This window comes from Scylla paramamosain, chromosome 29 (assembly GCF_035594125.1).
Source record: "Scylla paramamosain isolate STU-SP2022 chromosome 29, ASM3559412v1, whole genome shotgun sequence".
Taxonomy (NCBI): domain Eukaryota; kingdom Metazoa; phylum Arthropoda; class Malacostraca; order Decapoda; family Portunidae; genus Scylla; species Scylla paramamosain.
Window position 1 is genome coordinate 19086880 of NC_087179.1, and position 20247 is coordinate 19107126.

The following is a 20247-nucleotide window of genomic DNA, read 5'->3' on the forward strand; positions in this document are numbered from 1 at the left end:
TAGGGCCAGACGAGGGCCACGCACTGACACACGCACACACACGCACACACAGGAGGTATGGTCGTGCTAACGTGTTCTAGGTCTCTTCATGTGGAACACTTGCGAGTAAGCAGGTCAGATATAAGACACAAAAAGAGATGCTATGGGAGATAGGAGGGAGGAGACTGGGAGACTGGGAGGGAGGGAGGGAGAGACGGAGAGAGGGAGAGGGAGTGTCACAGTAAGTATGGGATGACAAAATATAAGACACACACAAAAAAAAGGTGTTATGAGAGAGAAGGTGGGAAGAGAGACAGTTAGGGAGGGAGGGAGAAACGGAGGGAGGGTGTCACAGCGAGTATGGGAGGTCCCAGTCAGTCCCAGTGCCTGGTGTGGGTGGCGCTGGCCAGTACTGGGTCACGAGGCGCGGCAACACACCACTACGACCATCCTGTCTGCCGAACTGATGCGCCGCGACCCGTACAGAACGCAAGACAGGCAGGTAGGCAGGCTCAGGAGTGAAGGCTCGTCGTCAGGTACAGAGAGCCGCGGCGCACATCCTCCCACTTTCACTGCCTGAGCACGACTGGCGATCTTTCACTCCGCGGCGGGGGAAGACTGAAGGAGGGAGGTGTTGACCCGGACGGCGACCAACCAACACTCCTGCAGCGGCTGACTCCGTGACGTTTCTGGCGGGGTAAGCGGCGCGAGAAATGGACCACAACGCCCCGTCCCGCGGAAACTGCGGCTGCGGCATCCCACCTGGGGGCCACAAACGATCCCTGAGTTCGGCGAGATAGCGCAGGCAGGGAGGGAGGGCGCCAGGGAGGGAGGGCGGGAGAGAGCGACGGGAAAGTTGCAGAGGAACCTCGCTGAGAACACTAGAGAGAGAGAGAGAGAGAGAGAGAGAGAGAGAGAGAGAGAGAGAGAGAGAGAGAGAGAGCACACGGAAAAGGTACAAGCGAGAGAACCTGCAGACGCATATACATACACGCACGCGCACACACGGACGGACACACAGGCTAAAGTCACACACACACACACACACAAACGCACACTCACTTTCCCGCGGCCGTTCACAGGTACCGCTACACACAAACACACACACATACACACGCCTCTACACCACACACCCTCACACTGAACTCCTAAACACAGTAACCCTCACCCAAAACACACACACGCCCACAGGACCCTCGTAGCTAGCATGGGTGTCTTGAAGAGGGAGGCGGAGGGCGTGGAGACGGGCGTGTTGAGGCGGGCGGGAAGTGGCGCGAGTAGGAAGCAAAGCGGGGCCTGACTCGTCCTTGGGGAAGCTTTGAATGTGGGTCACAGTGACGTCACCGCGCGGGAGATTTGAACATGGCAGTAGAGAAGGTTCCTCTCATGAAGGGGGTGTGGTGGTGGTGGTGGTGGTGGTGGTGGAGTGATACAAAATACAAGGATGACGATGAGGAAGGAAGAACACCAACAATAAGAAAAGGAACAATAAGAAAAAGAAGAAGAGAGAATAAAAGGAGGACGAGGCGGAGGAAAAACAACAGGAAAAGAAAAAAAAAAACGAAGAGCAAAAAAAATAATAGAAAACTAAGACAATGACTAAAAAAGAACCAAATAGAAAACAAAATAACACAATAAGTGACTGTGTAAATAAATAAATGAAACAAGATTCAAATATAAACAACAGTTTCTTAATTTTTCTATTTAAGTTTCAATTCTTCTTTCTTTTTACGCTCTTTTCTTTTCTTGTAATAATTCAATCAAATACTGCGTTCCTCTGTGCGTGTGTGTGTGTGCGTCCTTGCGTGTGTGTCTGTGTGTGTGTCTGTGTGTGTGTCTGTGTGTGTTTGTGTGTGTGTTTACGAAGTCTCTTCTACCTCCACGTTCCTGTACTTCTCCTCCTCCTCCTCCTCCTCCTCCTCCTCCTCCTCCTCCTCCCTCATCACGAATTCTCCTCATTTCCCCAAAACTTTCTCCAGAGTGGTGGTGATGGCGGTGGTGGTGGTGGTGACGGCGGTGGCGGCGGCGGCGGCGGCGGCGGCGGCTGTGGCAGTGGTGGTGGTGGTGGTGGTGAAGCAGCCACCTTCCATCCCCTTACCTCCTTCAAAATGGTGATGAATGTGGTGATTGCAGTAAATGATAACCACCACCACCATCACCACCACCAACTCATGTGAGAAAGAGGAAGAAGGAGGAAGAAGAAGAAGAAGACGACGAAAAGAACCAGAAGAACAAGAACAAAAACAAGGAGAATTTGAACAAGACAATGAGAAAGAAGAAAAAGCAGAAACCGAACAACACACACACACATACACATACACACCACATACAATATACCAATGATAAAACCTTAAATACTCGTATCTCTCTCCCTTAACCTTCTATTACACAACACTGGTCTAAAATTCCACCTCTCGCTGTCTCGTGAGCTTAACTATAAGTCTTCTTGCCCCCTGACACTGACATTGCTGGCTAAGTGCTTGGGGTGCGCACGCCAGTAAGTGTCTGACTACAGAGCAAGCACTTCAAATGACAGGGGCGTGTAGTGTGCTTGGACAGGGAAAGTAAATAAGTGGTGTTTTAGAAGACGAAAAGAGAGGAATTCGAAAGATTATCAAGAGGTAATGATTGTGGTGGTAGTGGTGGTGGTGGTATAGTATTAGTAGTAATAGTAGTCGTATAAGTAGTAGCAGTAGTAGTAGCTCTTAGCAGGCGATATATATAATGCGAGGAAGGAGAGGGAAAAAGATTTAGATGAAGTAATGGTTATAGTAGTAGTAGTAGTAGTAGTAGTAGTAGTAGTAGTAGTAGTAGTAGTAGTAGCACCAGCTGTAGCATTAGCAAGAGTGGCAGCAGCAGTACAGTTAGAAGCACCAATATAACAATAGCACTAATATCACCAAACTTAGTTGAAGCAATAACCCTCAACACCATCAAGTTAGCAGATGAGATGAGAGGTAGCGGCGACAGCACCAGTAGTAAATACCAGTACCACCACCACCACCACCACCACCAATAGCCCTTATCACCACCTTATTTGCAGGAGATGAGACGAGAGGTACCGCATTACGGGAATTTCCACACACACACAAACAGACACACACACACACACATGCCTAACCTTTGCATAACACGAGCGTCTGTAAGGAGGCGAGGACATAACGGGGATGGCTGGGAACTACCACTAAGGAGGCTGATGTAGACTGACCAGGTGTGTGAACATTACGAGTTGAAGTATTTTTGTATTTATATTAAAAGACAAGAGGGAAGGGAGGGAGGAAGCTTATTACTCTAGACACCTCTCTCTCTCTCTCTCTCTCTCTCTCTCTCTCTCTCTCTCTCTCTCATTGTCACTATTACCATTCATGTCGCGCCACCATCGTAGGATCTTGTCCTGAATATAGCCCACATATATTCCTCTCTCTCTCTCTCTCTCTCTCTCTCTCTCTCTCTCTCTCTCTCTCTCTCTCTCTCTCTCTCTCTCTCTCTCTCTGACTTCATTATGCGAAAAAATAAAAAAAATAACGCTACGTAGAGAGAGAGAGAGAGAGAGAGAGAGAGAGATAGAGAGAGAGAGAGAGAGAGAGAGAGAGAGAGAGAGAGAGAGAGAGAGAGAGAGAGAGAGAGAAACATCACATGTGCAAAAGAAAACTTAAAGATAAACGCTACGTAGAGACAGACAGGCAGAGAGAGAGAGAGAGAGAGAGAGAGAGAGAGAGAGAGAGAGAGAGAGAGAGAGAGAGTGTCTACAGGAACGAGTGGAGGGCTAGGTTGGGTTGACTGAGGACAGGTACTGACTGGTTGACCCACTGACCACTAACAGGTGTGAGCAAGGAGGGAGGAGGGACGGGGTAGGGATGGGGGGGATGGCAGGTATAGATAGACGAGGAAAAGAATGGAGAGGGAAAAGGGAAAGGAAATCATGAAAGCTGGTATACACACACACACACACACACACACACACACACACACACACACACACACACAAGTAAGCAGGTTTCTAAGCAACAGAACAAGTGGGAAAAGTGCCATTTGCGATCTATATAGACAAATCCGAGCGGGAGAGGTGGTGGTGTCGTTGGGGAAGTCACACGGCCGCCCCTTAGACAATCACACGTTACTGTTTCCCTATCCAAACAAACAAATACGTAACCTAACCTAAAATCTTACATCCTTCCTCCGTGTATATGTATGTTAATCCACCTTTGGAAGATTGGGTTCGAGTCACTGTATCACCTTCCTTGAGACAATGTGGATTATCTCTCTTTAAATTATTGGATGGAAAACCTGACCTAACATGGGATGAACAAGGAAATCTATCTCCACCATTTTCAGGTATAAATATAATTGATCTCATTCGAACACTTGGGGGGAGGGAAAGTAGGTAAAAAGGATCCCCGCGGAAAAGCCACTATTATTATCAGTGCAATTTCGATTGGCGCAAGTCCCCGCCAGGGTCATCGGCAATACTGCTCAACGAAGGAAATTAATTGGTTGGCAGTGGAGCCAGGCGCGTGTGCAATGCATACTAAATGAACGATCAGTCAAAGCTCTCCAAATGTAAGTGAAACTGCGTGAATGACTTGGAAAAAATAAAAAATAAATAAAACTCACAAGATTACAAAAGCAGCGAAAGTTTCACCAAAATCCCTAAAAGAGGATGACCAAGACTCATTAAGGAAAGCCAGAAGATCGCCAGTAGAGCAGCCTCGACGGAACTCATACTGGCGATAGAAGGTTGTGAAGTGATTAAGAATCTTACTGTTGAGAATAGATTAAAAAATTTCAGATAAGCAGGAAATTAGAGCAATAGAAGGTAGTTAGTGGGATTAGAACGGTTGCCCTTTTAGGAACAGGAAAAGGAAGAAGAAGAAGAAGAAGAAGAAGAAGAAGAAGAAGAAGAAGAAGAAGAAGAAGAAGAAGAAGAAGAAGAAGAAGAGGAGGAGGAGGAGGAGGAAGAGGAGGACAGACAAATACAGACTAACACAACATACACATTCAATCACATTTCCTCATTTTGTCAGCCTCCGAGTCACATCACAAACAGACGGCGAGAGAGAGAGAGAGAGAGAGAGAGAGAGAGAGAGAGAGAGAGAGAGAGAGAGAGAGAGAGAGAGAGAGAGAGAGAGAGAGATAATTCAGTACTCTATATACAAAACCACTATGCATATTTTTTTAATCCAGCAAAACTTCCTTCAAGAAAAAAAAAAAAACATTATAATCTCCCAACACTGATTACAAGTGTGTTTTCTGCACGCTCTCCTCTCCTCCACACTTGTCATTACGCGCATTTTGTTATTCTTAAGATTTCAATTTGCGAGTGTATTCTTCTGTCTTGGTTCCGTATAGTTACGTTTATTTTCTTTGCCACTAATGTCCTGAACACACACACACACACACACACACACACACACACACACACACACTTTTACATACGGACACGCGTTCTGCATTATCACGATGGGCCCTGTGTGTTAGGCTTGGCTAACTCAAGTATGTCAGAATGGTTTTCTTCTATAACGTGGTTTGAGACCATTACCCGTAGTCACATAAAACTACCGGATTTTCTCTGAATATTACAGGAAGTGTTTATTTCTCTCTTGCTTGATTTTCTTGTAAGTTCTCACTGTTGTCCGCTACCTGTGCTTATTTCGAGCCGAAGAAAGATGAAAAAAATAAATAAATAAAAAAAAATATGGAGAAATCAATATCGATATATCGGTTTAGTAATAATATCATTATCAATATGTCGAAAAAGTTACCATATCAATGATATCGGCATTCAAATATCGATATTTCGTTATATCGGATACGAATGAACATCAAGATGCTTGTGATGAGACCCACACACTCACAACCACGACTGCCTTGCGGCTCACACACACTCACTTCTGCATCGCACCTCCACTACATTCTAAGAGCTCTACTAGAAGTTGCACTGGTTTTCAAGGATACTTTTGCGGTTTTATGAACAGATTATCATGATTTCTGCATTGCTAACAGGAGAAACTCTTGAGAACCCGGCTAATCATCTCTGGCCTTTGAAAATGGTCGAGATGAGAGAGCAAAGCGTTTCCAGATACTTAGCCACACTCATCCCGGTACGCACACCCTAAGCACCACCAACAGTGTGTCAAGAAAAAAAAAAAAATGGACGAGGAGGAAGAGGCAAATGTGGTGCAGGAAACTGGTGTTATTGAGGGAGAGGAAAAGTGGGGGAAGGAGTGAGAAGGAATGATGAGCAAACGACAGCAGGCGGCTTCCTCTCCCTCTCTCTCTCTCTCTCTCTCTCTGCCAGCTGGGATGGTGGATAACGATTACGCCGCGCCGAAATAACCAGGCGGACAACGGGATGCGAGGCAAAAAGAATAATAAAATGTGGCGGCAGCGGCGGCGGGAGGGAACAGCTGGGCGGAGGGAGGAGGGAGGGCCGCCCTACCTTGCACCCGCTGTTCCCTGTTCCCTGCCACCTGTCACGTGGCTCCTGTGACCGTAAACAAACCGATTCCCTAACCCAGTTTCCTGCCTTACACTCCTCCACACGGAAATGACTTCCACTTCTAACTAAGACAAAGAAAATGAACACCCAAAATACTTCTTTCTACCATATTATAAATATAAACACTAGCTCCACCACACCTCTTTTCTTGGTAATGTGAAGAATTTTGTGTGCGTAAAAGTGGATGTCAAGTATTTTCTGGCCAAGCAAATCAATGTGATAAATCTAAATATATTAACTAAAACTAAACTATTAATAAATGTTCAGATAAAAGATAACCAGACAGACAGACAAGACACTAACTTAAACAGACTTCAATCAGGAATCCTTTGTGATAATGCCGCCCAAGTTATCAGTAATACAATCAAATACACTTACCTCCACCATATCACCTCTCTGCAAACACTTCTTCCAGCGTAAAGTGACAGCCACTCACTCAGATCCTCAGACCAGCAGACCGCACAGACCACGAGGAACACGAGACACGAAGCCCGAAGGAAGGCTCGTGTTGACGCAAATTGATACCGAGATCCTTTCCCGCCATCGGTTCCCGCCAGTCTAGATGTACGACACTACCACCCTTATCTTCGTGTGTTTAAATAGATGATGCAGAATAGAAGAGTACACAATAAATTTCACTGCCAGATCAGCACTAATAGTGAACAATAACAGCAAACACGAAGCAAGATAAACAGATGTGCAGCATTTTTGCCGTGGTCAGAGAGCATAGTGTTTCTAAATATGCCTGAAAAGGTCATGTATGGAAAATGGATAAGGACTGGAATAGGATAAGTATGTGGATTAGGATAAAGGACGGGACATGTGCATTAAACAAATAAACAAACAAACAAACAAACAAACAAATAAATAAAACTTGATTTGAATAACGATAACAGACATTAATTAAATGAAAAAAGAACATGACTTGGATAAAAATAAGGGTAAGGACATAAATTAAGTAAAAGAACATGATCTAGAGTACTATTAAGGTCTGGATAATGATGAGAGACATGGATTAAGTAAAAGGATATTTAGATTACTGTTATGTGGATCAGGATAAAGGTTCAAACGCGTTTTAATAAGAGAAGAGACGAATTAACAAGAACACAATCTAGAGTACTACTGAAGAAATAATACCTAATAATCCCACTTCTTAAATGTGTCAAGAGTGTTCTGAGTCACGACCTACAGCACACTCGGTAACCACAGCCTTGTTACAGGAGGCTGGGCTGTACTTTGTGCTCAGCGACTAATACTAATGGTACTACATACTTCACGTGTCCCTCCCTCGTAAATTAGTAAGGAAACCCAAAAGTTCCATTGCGGAGAGGGTTTGGGAACGTATAGGCAGACCTCTGGTTTATTTTATTAATTTATTTTTTTTTATTATCAGCTATCATAATTTTATTCCATGTGTATGTATTACGTTAATATATCAGGGGGGGAATGACCTCTGCTTCCCCCCCCCCCACAACAATTATGCAGCCTATTTGAAGTGTGTGTCTGCTGGAATTAAACTACTACTACTACTACTACTACTACTACTACTACTAAATAAAAAAATAAACTAACTAAATAAATTAAATTAAATAGATAAATGTATAAGTTAAATAAAAGTCATTATACTGGTAGGTGCATAAACCATAAATTTTATCTTTCTTTTTTATTGTAATTCAAAAGAGGTGAGTTTTCATATCAATGGACTAGTACATACATACACAGCACTGTCAAATATTTAAAACAGCAGAGCATGATACCAAATCAGCTGCAATGCATCTTTCTCTCAACCTTCTCACAAAAACTACATACAACTTACAATAATTAACACATATTGCGACATCATTTGGATTTGTGCATCTTGAATAAAAATTTACAAAAGAACCACTTTATCAGTCAAGTGAACACACATAATTGAAATGAAAGACTAAATAATATTACTTATGACATCATTAGTCAAATATTCTCTCTCTCTCTCTCTCTCTCGCTCTCACACACAAACAAATTTTAATACTAATAATCTAATAATGACCACCAATGAGCTGCTTGGGTGCCTGTCTTCTATCACCCAGAAGGAAGGAAACATAAGCTAGTGTTGAACTCTTAAACTAACTGCATAATACTGACTAGATTACTGGTTTGCCGAACACTGAAGGCAGCTCACTACTGGACGCAAGTATCTAGAACACACATACACACACACTAAAAGGACACAGTAAGAAATCATACAAAAAAAAAAGAGCAAAGAAAGATCTGAGGAAATCTAGCTTTCCTGACAGAGCAACCAGCCAATGGAATGCACTGAGTAATGTAGCTGTGAGTGTGTAAGAAGCATTCACAGCTTTAAAGATGAATGTGACAAATTAACTTTAAAAGACGGGACATTACAAGCTTGACTCAGTCCTGTAAAAATACAATTAGATAAGAACAATTGGGTAAGAACACACACACACACACACACACAAACACACACACACATACACACACAGTTCCAGGTTATTCAAAGATGTGCAGAAATTAAAAGCCCTTTGAGCGATTTATGACTAGTATATCTGAAGTCTGTAATTTAACACCCCATGACGGAAAGATGGGAGTGAGTGAGTGTCTGAGGCCATGTGGACAAACAGTGTACTGTGTATCAGACTGGAGGTGCATGTAAACAGTACATGTGAGGGACAGTTCTGTGCAAAAAAAAACATACAGTACTTCAATCAAGAATCTGTCAGTTTTCAACAATACAACAGTGTATATAAGAGATGATAGGCATTTCCAAAATTAACTAATATGTGAATGTGTGTGATATATAGAATAAAACTAATATTGATAAGTATCATAAAGGATAATGTAAAAATGTCAGTACTTTTTACTAACGGGTCTGTCAGTTTTCAGCAATGTAACAATGCTTGTCTTAAGGGAGATTTCCTTCCTGAATGAACTAATATTAAGAAGTATTACTGAGAATCATGTACAGCTGTGTAAAAGACTCTAAACAGTCACTCCTGCATGTCACCTTTCACCAATGTTTGTATATGAGGAGAGCTTTTTCCTGAATTAACTAATATTGTGATTTATTACTGAGAATAATGTGCATTTATATAAAAGAATCTAAAATCATCCTTGCATCTGTCAGTTTCCAGCACTATAGCAATTCACGTATGAGTGGATGGGTGTTTCCTGAATATAAGGAAGTATTACTGAGAATCTGCAGGAGTAATGAGATGACAGTGCAAGACAAAGCTCCGGACACAGACTATTGTGTTTTGTGGGTCCTGCTACACACACTGGTTAAAAACTCCAATTTTCTAACAGTCATAAACTTAGAAATATGAGTTCAAAATAAGAGTCACTGTTACTGTATGAGGCTTACATAACTATTCCTTCATCATCAAAAATCAAATGCTCACTGACTTATTAGACTTCTGATTATAAGTGAATAAATGAGGTAGTATAGTCCCCTACACTTTCACACTCACCACTCAGCATTGCCAGAGTTTGAATCACCTGCCTGATTCAACTCATATCCAAAACAAATCCTGCCAATTCCTCCATCCTCCTCTTTCTGCCATTCATACTGGGATGTCTTGGATGCAAGTCAAATCAGGCAAGGCAATGCACAGCAGGCGGTTCACACACTGCCAATGCTAAGTAATGAACGTGGAAGTGGAGGGGACTGTACATACACAATAAGAGTAACACTACAGCACTTCACCACAGTGGGTTAGAGAGATTACTCCACTGTAGGACACACTCATTCAATAGAGGGAAAGACAAGGAGGCTGTACAGAATGGATCCACAACAGCACATCATCTCAACACAGGGGGAAGATGCTCTCCTCTCTCAGTGCATGTCTCTGACACAGACACAACACTCATGCCTCTGTCCCAAGCAGTGGAGTGTGGCAAGGTAAAGAGTCACTGACATGCGAATGTGTTTAAGTTGGTGACGTGGGAAAAAAGTACTTTGAAGCTCATGATAAGTAGTTACATACAACTTTTGACAGCAGTGTATGTATGTAAAGTGTGAACGTATATGAATAAAAAAAATCTATAAGGTAAATTCTACCACTGAATTGGTAACAAGAAAAAAAAGTGGTAACATGGAAAAAAATACTTTGAGGCTCATCATAAGTAGCTATACAACTTTAGACATAAGTGTATGTATAGAAAGTGTGAATGTGCATGAAAGAATACACAAAATAACCACTGAATCGGAATGTTTGTTTACATAATACAGAGCATAGGCAAATGAACACTTTCTGCAACTAGTATTCCATCTTCTTAATCTCTCAACTGTTTGCCTCACATCATTGCTAAATATTTCTGTCAAGCACTTCTTGCTAGCTCAAAACATGCATCAACACAAGTGTCTGTGAACTGCTGCCCACATCACTTTGAGACGTACAATTAGTACGATGTGTATCACTAACTCTGATGCACCTCATGTGTGGTGTGGCCTTGAAGCAGACAGCACACTGAGTGACCCGTCCAGGAGGAACACCACACAGCCGCTCTGTGTCCCTCGTGCCGAGGCAACACCATCTACTAGAGGTTTTGATCTTCTTGCTGATCCTCTTCCTCCTCCTCCTCATCTTCAGTCAGGTTATGCAATGCAGCCTCAGGCAATGAGTCCTGGGTAACCACACTGGAGGTCTGGCTGGGGAGAGGCGCTGGACTCTGAGGTGTGTCCTTCTGGCCAAAGTTGACACTGATGATGTCGATGCTGAACTGGTCAAGGTGCCGCACAAGCTGACACACCTTGCCACAGCTGCTGGTCAGGGCCACCCCTTCCAGGCTGAGGTCTGGGGGGTCCTCCAGCGTGAGGTGGCCCCGCACACGCTGCAGCCGCTGCAGAGTCACATTTTCCGGTGCAGCGAGGAACAGTCCCTCAGAGAGGCTGGCTGGCAGGCAGATGAGCACCTCCACGTCCCTGGTGGAGTTCTGCCGGGCCTGGTGGTGCACCCTGGCTGCCAGACGGTGCAGGTCCTCCGGCTCCCGCGCTCCTCCTGTGTCATAGGTGAACAGTGACTTCTCGATGCGGTAGTGGCGGCCATCCTCTGCCTGGGCAGTGACAGTGAGGCGCCGCACCAGCAGGAAGGTGGGTGGTGTGTACATGGCAGAGAACAGCACATGGGAATTGGTGTGTGGTGGGCGCTGCAGTGCATGCTGGTGAACCTGCATGAGGGTCTTGGTGACACCACCCTGGTGCAGGAAGCCAAAGAATGCCACACACAGGATGTTCCACACATGCCACGACAGGAAGAAGAAGTGCTTGGTCATCTTGATGCGGCGTCCTGTCAGGATGAGCACGTCATCCGAGTGCAGCAGCACCAGTGGCAACAGCGTGGGCAGCAGGAAGCGTGCCTCCTGGTGTGGCACCAGCGACAGCAGCAGCACCGGCACAATGAAGGAGGCCAGCAGCATGGTGGCCAGGCTGAACACCTTGGGCTTCTTGGTCATGGAGCCGGTGGTGAAGGCCACCAGGTACTTGGACACGGACCACAAGCCCAGCAGGCCCAGCACACCATGCAGCATGGGCACATTCACCAGCAGGTGCAGGTAGTTTGGGTGCAGGCCATGCACTGCAAGGTTGTCCCCATGAGTGTTGTAAAGCACAAAGTTGACGGGCGTCACCACAAAGGAGTGAGCTGTCACGTTCCAGAAGAGCAGCTCTGTAGTGGTGAGGGCGCCATAGTAGAAGGAGTCTGCCAGCACACACGTCAGGAAGGTGGCCACTGCCCCTGGCAGGAGACTCAGGAACCGCAGGTTGAAGTAAGAGAAGCTCACCTCCCTTGTGACCACCCCACGCTGCAGCCAGTATGCCACGGGCACAAAGGAGAACACCACAAAGGTCGGCCGCACGAAGGTCCCATACGTCACCACCACTGAGATGACAGCACTGTCCACGAAGTTGTAGGGCGGGAGTTTGGTCTTCATCCTGACCAGCTTCACCTTGTCCTGCACAGTGTCAGCGTTCTCATATAGGTCCTGCAGGATGTTCTCCTTGCGGATGATCTTGGTACTGTCTACCATGGACTCACACACCCGCCACAGCAACAGCGACATCAGGATGAGCTCCAGCGTGTTGGAGAAGGTGCGTGTTGCAAACACTAGCATGATGTAGGAACTGGCAAACACCTCCACACAACTCCAGGGCCTCAGGTAGCACAGCTGGGCTATCCTGTACATGCTGTAGTCAGCAATGAAGGACAGGAAGGTCATGAACGCTCGAGGAGTGACCAGCAGGACACTTGGGGTGAGCAGGTCATACCCAAAGCAGTAGGACACCACAGGTGCCAGGTACTTCAGGACTAAGTAAGGCAGAGAGACCACAGCAGAGAAAGTGACGGACCTAATGGGATTCTCGGAGTGAAATTCCCAAGGCTTGCGGGCATCAATGTTCAGTATGTCCCCTGCAGGAGAGGCACCAGTTACACTATGTACTGTGAGTGGAGTTATTCTAATCTAAAAGTGCTTAATCTAAGAAATCACAGCAACATAATGTTACCCAGTACCATTCAAATGAGACTAAGATCAAGATGAAAAAATAAATCAACCTAGTGACAAAAGAGAGACTACATGAAAGGATATATTTGAAATGTACAAGCTAATGACCCAAGGAAGCTCAAGATGGGAATTCACCAAGACAAGTGTAAGGAATGCCAGTTCCCATAGAGATATCACATAGGATGATATAAAAAATGGAGGACAAATGTTCAAGAGGAAAATTTCAAGACATTTATCCTCTATGGGAACTGGCATTAAGTGCATTAAGTGGACCTTCTGTTTTTTTTTTTTTTTTTTTCAAAAATTTTGTTGCCCTTGGCCAGTAGCCCTCTTACATAGAAAAAAAAAAAAACACAGAAGAAAGGCTAAGTGAGAAGATTATACTGAAAGTAGCCCCCATTATAGTCACAAGTACAAGACCCCAGTACAGGCAGCCATAAATACAAGACCCCCAGTACAACACAAGGCAAATGGACACTCACTAGCCATGACCTGGACGGACTGGTGGAACTCATCAGGGTGGATGTAACCGGTCTGCACGGTGGCCAGGTAGAGACGTGCCAGAGCCAGCATGGTCCACAGGATGGCGCTGTCCTTCACCCTGCAACACCCGGGCAGGTTAGGGGAGGTGATGAGTGATTGAAGAAGTTAGGTAAGATAAGAAGAGAAGAAAATAAGGGGAGCACAGGGGAGCACATAAGAAAATAAGGGAAAAGCAAGAAAACAAGGCAAGAACATCAGAAAATAAGGAAAGAACATTACTAAGGAATACATCAGAAAATAAGGGAAGATAAGAGAACATAAGAAAATAAGGAAAGAACATTAGAATTTAAGGGAAGAACATCAGAAAATAAGGGAAACATAAAATAATAAGGAAAATATCAGAAAATAAAGAAAAAGACATAAGGAAATAGGTGAAGCTGCAAGAAGCCATCAAACCTACACATGGCAGCCACTGTATATGAAACCTACCTATTTCAACCTATAATCCCCATCTATAAATTTATCTAATCTTTTCGCTGAATAGAGGTGAAAAAGTGGATAAGAGGGACGGAAGGGTAAGTGGGAAAGATAGAGGCGGATAGAAGAGGTTAGCTTAGGTTAGGTTGGGTTTAAATTCCTCAGTTCATCGCTAATATTACTTCATGACCAGGCCTCCTCCCCCATCTGCATATATCTTACTTCACGGGCTTCACTGCCTTGGGAAACTTTTTGTTGAAGGCAGCCCGGAATTTCTGCCTCTTCCTGCACTCCATGGTGACGGCGGGGTGGGCGGGGCGGAGCGGACGGGACAGTGAGGGGCGGTGGGGCAGGGAAGACGAGGCGGTATTATTGTTTACTCTCGTCTCAGCTGGCGGCGGCTCCCTTGATCTTGAGCAGCAGTGCAAGATTGTTTTGGCCATATTATCGTACTACACAGGTTGAAATTATTGTACTTCTGGTAAAATTATCGTACATATGTAATTATTCCAAATATTATACAAAACTGCCACTTTCCAAATACAGCAGAATTTAGGTTACATATATATATATATATATATATATATATATATATATATATATATATATATATATATATATATATATATATATATATATAGAGAGAGAGAGAGAGAGAGAGAGAGAGAGAGAGAGAGAGAGAGAGAGAGAGAGAGAGAGAGAGAGAGAGAGAGAGAGAGAGAGAGAGAGAGAGAGAGAGAGAGAGAGAGAGAGTTGGTGTTGTGTGACTGTTTGTAAATGTTCATAAGTGTGTGTGTGTGTGTGTGTGTGTGTTTGTGTATCATTATCATCATTATTTATTATTATTATTATTTTGTGTTTCAGTCGGTGCAAATAGAAAACGAGGACATAGCAAGACAGGAAGAGAGAGTGGGTCTTGCTCGACAGCAGCAGGAGAAGGCATTGAGGGAGCTGCAGCCGCAGTGCCACACCCTCCAAAACATTGCCACACCTTCCCAAACACTGTCACACCCTCCCAAACACTGCCACACCCTCCCAAACACTGCCACACCCTCACAAACACTGCTACACCACCTGAAACACTACCACAACCTCCTAAACACTGCCACACCCTCCCAAAGACTCCAAAACACCCAAACAGACCTTAAACTTTTGCTACGTTCCTTCTTGACCATCGACAGACAGACATACACAGCACTGCCCAGACGTCTGCATATGTTCTATTCCCAGGCCTACACCCGCTCACTGGGGGAGGCGGCGCAGGTGAGGGCTGACAGCGCACTGCAAACATGTCCTTTTAAATCCTCCTCCCCATCTCTCACTGCAAGATTAGGTTGGGTTAGATTAAGTTAGGTAAAGGTTTGGTGAGGTTAGGTTAGGGATGATCTAACAGAGCAAAATAAAGAAAGAAAGATGAAGAAAAGGAAGGAAAAGAGAATGAAATGAAAGAATAAATTAATTAGGTGTTTTATTTATTTTAATTAATGACTATAATGTTTTAAGAATATTTGAGTGAATTTAAAACAAGAAAACTGAAAATTAAAGAAAATCTCTCTCTCTCTCTCTCTCTCTCTCTCTCTCTCTCTCTCTCTCTCTCTCTCTAAGGAAACAAAAATTTTATTAACAACAACAACAACAACAACAACAACAACTACTACTACTACTACTACTACTACTACTGCTCACCCTGGAGTAGGCTGGGGTGTGGGGTGAGGCAGGTAGACTGAGTTGATTTAATATTTTTTTTGTCTTTTTTTTTTTTATTGTTTGTTATGTGCTTATGTTTAATTTATATTTTATCACCATCTGTACACTAAAAGACAGAGCAACACACACACACACACACACACACACACACACACACACCATCACCATATGTGTAATGAAAGAAAGGGCAACTCTCTCTCTCTCTCTCTCTCTCACACACACACACACACACACACACACACTGCATCACCATCTGTACAACGAAAGATAAGGCAACACACCAACACACACACACACACACACACACACACACACACACACACACACATACACACACACACACACACTGCATAAGCATATGTACAACGAAAGACAAGGCAACACACACACACACACACACACACACACACACACACACACACACACACACACACACACACACACACACTGCATAAGCATATGTACAACGAAAGACAAAGCAACACACACACACACACACACACACACTGCATAAGCATATGTACAACGAAAGACAAGGCAACACACACACACACACACACACACACACACACACACACACACACACACACACACACTGCATAAGCATATGTACAACGAAAGACAAGGCAACACACACACACACACACACACTGCATAAGCATATGTACAACGAAAGACAAGGCAACACACACACACACACACACACACACACACACACACACACACACACACTGCATAAGCATATGTACAACGAAAGACAAGGCAACACACACACACACACACACACACACACACATACACACACTGCATAAGCATCTGTACAATGTAAGACAAGACAAGACAACACACACACACACACACACACACACACACACACACACTCACACCTTGAAATACCTTTAAAAAAAAAAAATCACTGAATATTTACTGGGAGGGACTGGAAGGGAGTTAGGGAAGGTACCACTCTGATAACGTCACGGCTGGGGGGGTGCTTGTGACGTCACGGCTGGGGGTTGATGACGTCACAGCGGCTGTTATTTACGTACGTACGTATTTCATTTTGAAAATGACCCCTCTAAAAAACGCAGCTAGATAGGAATGCTTTATAAATTCAGACTTGTCACACATTTTAACAAAGGCCACAAATAACAACACATTTCAAAACGCAGTAGTATTAAAGATATTTAAAAAGAAGTATCTGGAAACTGTTCGAACATTCACCCCATTTAAAATCGTTCAAATGTCCACCAATTCTGGCGTAAACATAATAGAAAACACTTTAAAAAATCTGAACTATTTTCTAAAACCATTTAAAGTGAGCTACAAGCACAAATAAAAAATCTACCGAAAAAAAAATTCAATATTATTGGAAGTTGAACACGAATAAAAACAAGTGTACGGTGCACGCATTTCACTGAGCGGGATGGCAACACACTTAAAAAAACACAAACTATTTTTTAAAACCAATAAGAACCTAGTACAGGCTGAAATAGAAAATTTAGTTTGGGGACCGTAAAAATATACGCCGAAAACGGCCCTCTTATTTACACAAAAACAACCCCAAAATCACCACTTTTCACGCAACACACGCGCTCAAATAACTTAAAAAACAATGAAATATTTTTACAAACCATAAAATCTTAGCTACAAGCCGAAATAAAATACTTAGGAAAAATAAAATAATATTGGAACCAGAGGGGGCTGGGGAGCCTTATCCAAGATGGCGATTGGGGGGGCCAGTGGAGGGGACGACCAACTCTTCTCACTCATTTAAACCCTCGCCAAACTTAAACTAAGTAATGGCAGGTATATCTAACGATCGGATATTAAAACTTGGTCATGTGGCTCCGCTTTAAGACAGTATTGGTTTAAAACACTCACAGGTAAGATAGATAATGGCTGATAAATAGAGACGACCCAGATTGTTTACATTTACATTAAGTTAAATTTTACGGTTTTTAGCAACGAGACAAGGCTGACATAGGGATATATTGTGCTGGAGGTTAGGTGAGATGCGTTAAAATGAGTTAAAACCGTGGACTGTTCAGTTATTCATTAAAAAGTTACGTTAAAATTTATTCTAACACTTCCTGACCTTACCTTCCCTGTGGTGGTGATGTACCTTCCTGCCTCCTGGTCACTACGGCTGGCTGTCTAGCACCTTCTCACAGCCAAACTTTTCTTTATTTTGCTTGTTTTCACCCACTGCTGCCTTCGGGTGTCCACTGCTAGAGCCCAAGCCTTCCTCATTACCAACTAAAGAAGGTTTAACTCATGGGTAAGGCTTGGCAGCCACTGTGTAGGCGTGGTTACACACACACAAAAAAAAAAAAAAAAAAAAAAAAACACAAATTCTGTCAAGCTGGGAATTGAAACTCCCATAGACGCGACACACTGACTGGATAACTTGTTGGTCAGCGTCAGCGTTGCCAGATTGTTTTGGCCATATTATCGTACTACACAGGTTGAAATTTTCCCATCATTCTCTCTCTCTCTCTCTCTCTCTCTCTCTCTCTCTCTCTCTCTCTCTCTCTCTATGCACCGCTACAGGGGAAGAGTGATGGATGAGGAGGAGGAGGAGGAGGAGGAGGAAGAGGGAGAGGAGAAGGAAGAAGGGTGGAGTCCAGACGATGTGTAGTAATGCTTTATGAGGAGGAAGAAGAGGAGGAGGATTAACGAGCGAGTGGGTGATGAAGTAAACAGTGATTGTGTGTGTGTGTGTGTGTGTGTGTGTGTGTTGCCTTATCTTTCGTTGTACAAATGGTGATGCAGTGTGTGTGTGTGTGTGTGTGTGTGTGTGTGTGTGTTGCCTTGTCTTACGTTGTACAGATGCTTATGCAGTGTATGTGTGTGTGTGTGTGTGTGTGTGTTGCCTTGTCTTTCGTTGTACAGATGCTTATGCAGTGTGTGTGTGTGTGTGTGTGTGTGTGTGTGTGTGTGAGTGTTTATGTGTGTTGCCTTGTCTTTCGTTGTACATATGCTTATGCAGTGTGTGTGTGTGTGTGTGTGTGTGTGTGTGTGTGTGTGTGTGTGTGTTGCCTTGTCTTTCGTTGTACATATGCTTATGCAGTGTGTGTGTGTGTGTGTGTGTGTGTGTGTGTGTTGAAAATGTACGCGCGCGCGCGCGTACATTTATTATTATTATTATTATTATTATTATTATTATTGTTACACACAAACACCTGTAGTTCAAGAGATTAGGTTAAGTTTGCTTAAACACACACACACACACACACACACACACACACACACACACACACACACACACACAACACACACACACAAACACACACACACACACACACACACACACACACACACACACACACACACCTGTAATCAAAGAGGGTACCACGGGGCTTCTTGTTCTTCCTCGCCAGCATTGGGTTGACCTTCCCAGTCCGAAAATCGAAGGAGGAAAGGTCAACAGTGTCACTGAGGTAGCGGGTCAACTGGGGCTTGCTTCGGAACTTCTTGCCATTGGGGCTGAGAGAGAGAGAGAGAGAGAGAGAGAGAGAGAGAGAGAGAGAGAGAGAGAGAGAGAGAGAGAGATTTTGTCATTTTTTAATAATTTCGTAGATTTTTGCTGTTTTGGTTTTATTTGTCAGAGAGAGAGAGAGAGAGAGAGAGAGAGAGAGAGAGAGAGAGAGAGAGAGAGAGAGAGGGAAACATAAACACAAACACACACTTACCTGTAATAATACACAGCTACTTTACCGCAAGTCAGCCCAGTTTTCCTCAGCACTTCCTCTCTTTTCCAGCCGCGCGGGAGGGCAGAACACTCATAGCGCCTTTTTTTCTATCTGCACCGACATCTTGTGAGGGCGAGGGAGAGGGAGGGAGTCACAGAACTTGCCGTCTGTGAACGAGTAACAATGAAGAAATTACTGGCAGAGTCTCTCTCTCTCTCTCTCTCTCTCTCTCTCTCTCTCTCTCTCTCTCTCTCTCTCTCTCTCTCTCTCTCTCTCTCTCTCTCTCTCTCTATATATATATATATATATATATATATATATATATATATATATATATATAAAGCAATACATCTGGCACTTTCAGGTTTTTATTTTGTTATTCAAATTTATATAAGAAATTTTGCATTACCTGATATTGATAACATTAATATTCACTCAAATTATTGTATATTTCATAAAAATATCGTACGAATTCCCAAATTATCGTATTATCGTACGAGTCCCATTGTACATCGTACACGGGCAAAAATTATTGTTCTTGTACAATAATTATCGTACGTCTGGCAACGCTCATCTTGAGTCTTAGTGTAAGTAACTCGGAGATGCTCCTTAGCTATTTTTTCTTTAGCTTGCATTCTCCCGAGTGTTGCTTTCTTTCCTTGATATTCTTTTTGCACATAGAAAATACTTATTGTGTTTCTTATTCCTCTTTGACTACTACTACTACTACTACTACTACTACTACTACGGCTACTATTACTATAGTCTGTACAGTTTCTTGTTTCCTCTCTATTAACAGTCTCACCACATCCAGTATTCTGAGACGCTTTGCTCTGATTAGGCTGGTTCTCAAGAGTGTTTCTTCTAATAATAATGTAGAAATGCTGTTAATCTGTCACTAGAACCATA

At 43.6% G+C, this 20247-nt stretch overlaps 2 protein-coding genes across 7 annotated transcripts in view; both read right to left on the minus strand.

The window, feature by feature from the left end:
• The window catches only part of LOC135115554 (serine protease filzig-like), a 38827-nt gene extending 31850 nt beyond the window's left edge, over positions 1–6977 (minus strand). Inside the window, exon 1 of one of the 2 annotated variants that reach the window (XM_064032448.1) lies at positions 6857–6977. In XM_064032448.1, the coding sequence (XP_063888518.1) occupies positions 6857–6865 (9 nt within the window). In that variant the 5' untranslated portion in view covers positions 6866–6977. Of the gene's footprint in view, positions 843–6856 lie in introns of those variants that run through there. The other variant, XM_064032447.1, reaches the window with a different exon arrangement.
• Positions 6978–8126: 1149 nt separating this feature from the next.
• LOC135115555 (GPI mannosyltransferase 4-like) lies at positions 8127–19501 on the minus strand. Of its 5 annotated transcripts, XM_064032449.1 has the most exons (6): positions 19339–19501; positions 18980–19132; positions 15083–15260; positions 14162–14350; positions 13462–13580; positions 8127–12885 (listed from the first exon to the last, which is right to left on the minus strand). In XM_064032449.1, the coding sequence occupies exons 3-6, from the start codon at positions 15112–15114 to the stop codon at positions 11018–11020; spliced, it is 2208 nt and encodes a 735-aa protein (XP_063888519.1). In that variant the 5' UTR covers positions 15115–15260; positions 18980–19132; positions 19339–19501; the 3' UTR covers positions 8127–11017. The 5 variants fall into 5 exon arrangements, with proteins under 5 accessions (XP_063888519.1, XP_063888523.1, XP_063888520.1 ...); XM_064032453.1 differs by lacking the exon at positions 14162–14350; XM_064032450.1 differs by lacking the exons at positions 18980–19132; positions 19339–19501 and adding an exon at positions 17747–18021.
• Between the last annotated feature and the right edge of the window lie 746 nt (positions 19502–20247).

What these genes read in the sequence shown, in the direction of transcription:
- LOC135115555 (XM_064032449.1), bottom strand. Translation starts at nt 15,114, where the DNA reads ATGGTCAAGAAGGAACGTAGCAAAAGTTTAAG. An exon ending in GAACGTAGCAAAAGTTTAAG is followed by an intron (nt 14,351 to 15,082) that starts GTCTGTTTGGGT and finishes CTGCTGCTCAAG; the next exon opens with ATCAAGGGAGCCGCCGCCAG. An exon ending in AAGGCAGTGAAGCCCGTGAA is followed by an intron (nt 13,581 to 14,161) that starts GTAAGATATATG and finishes CGGGTGTTGCAG; the next exon opens with GGTGAAGGACAGCGCCATCC.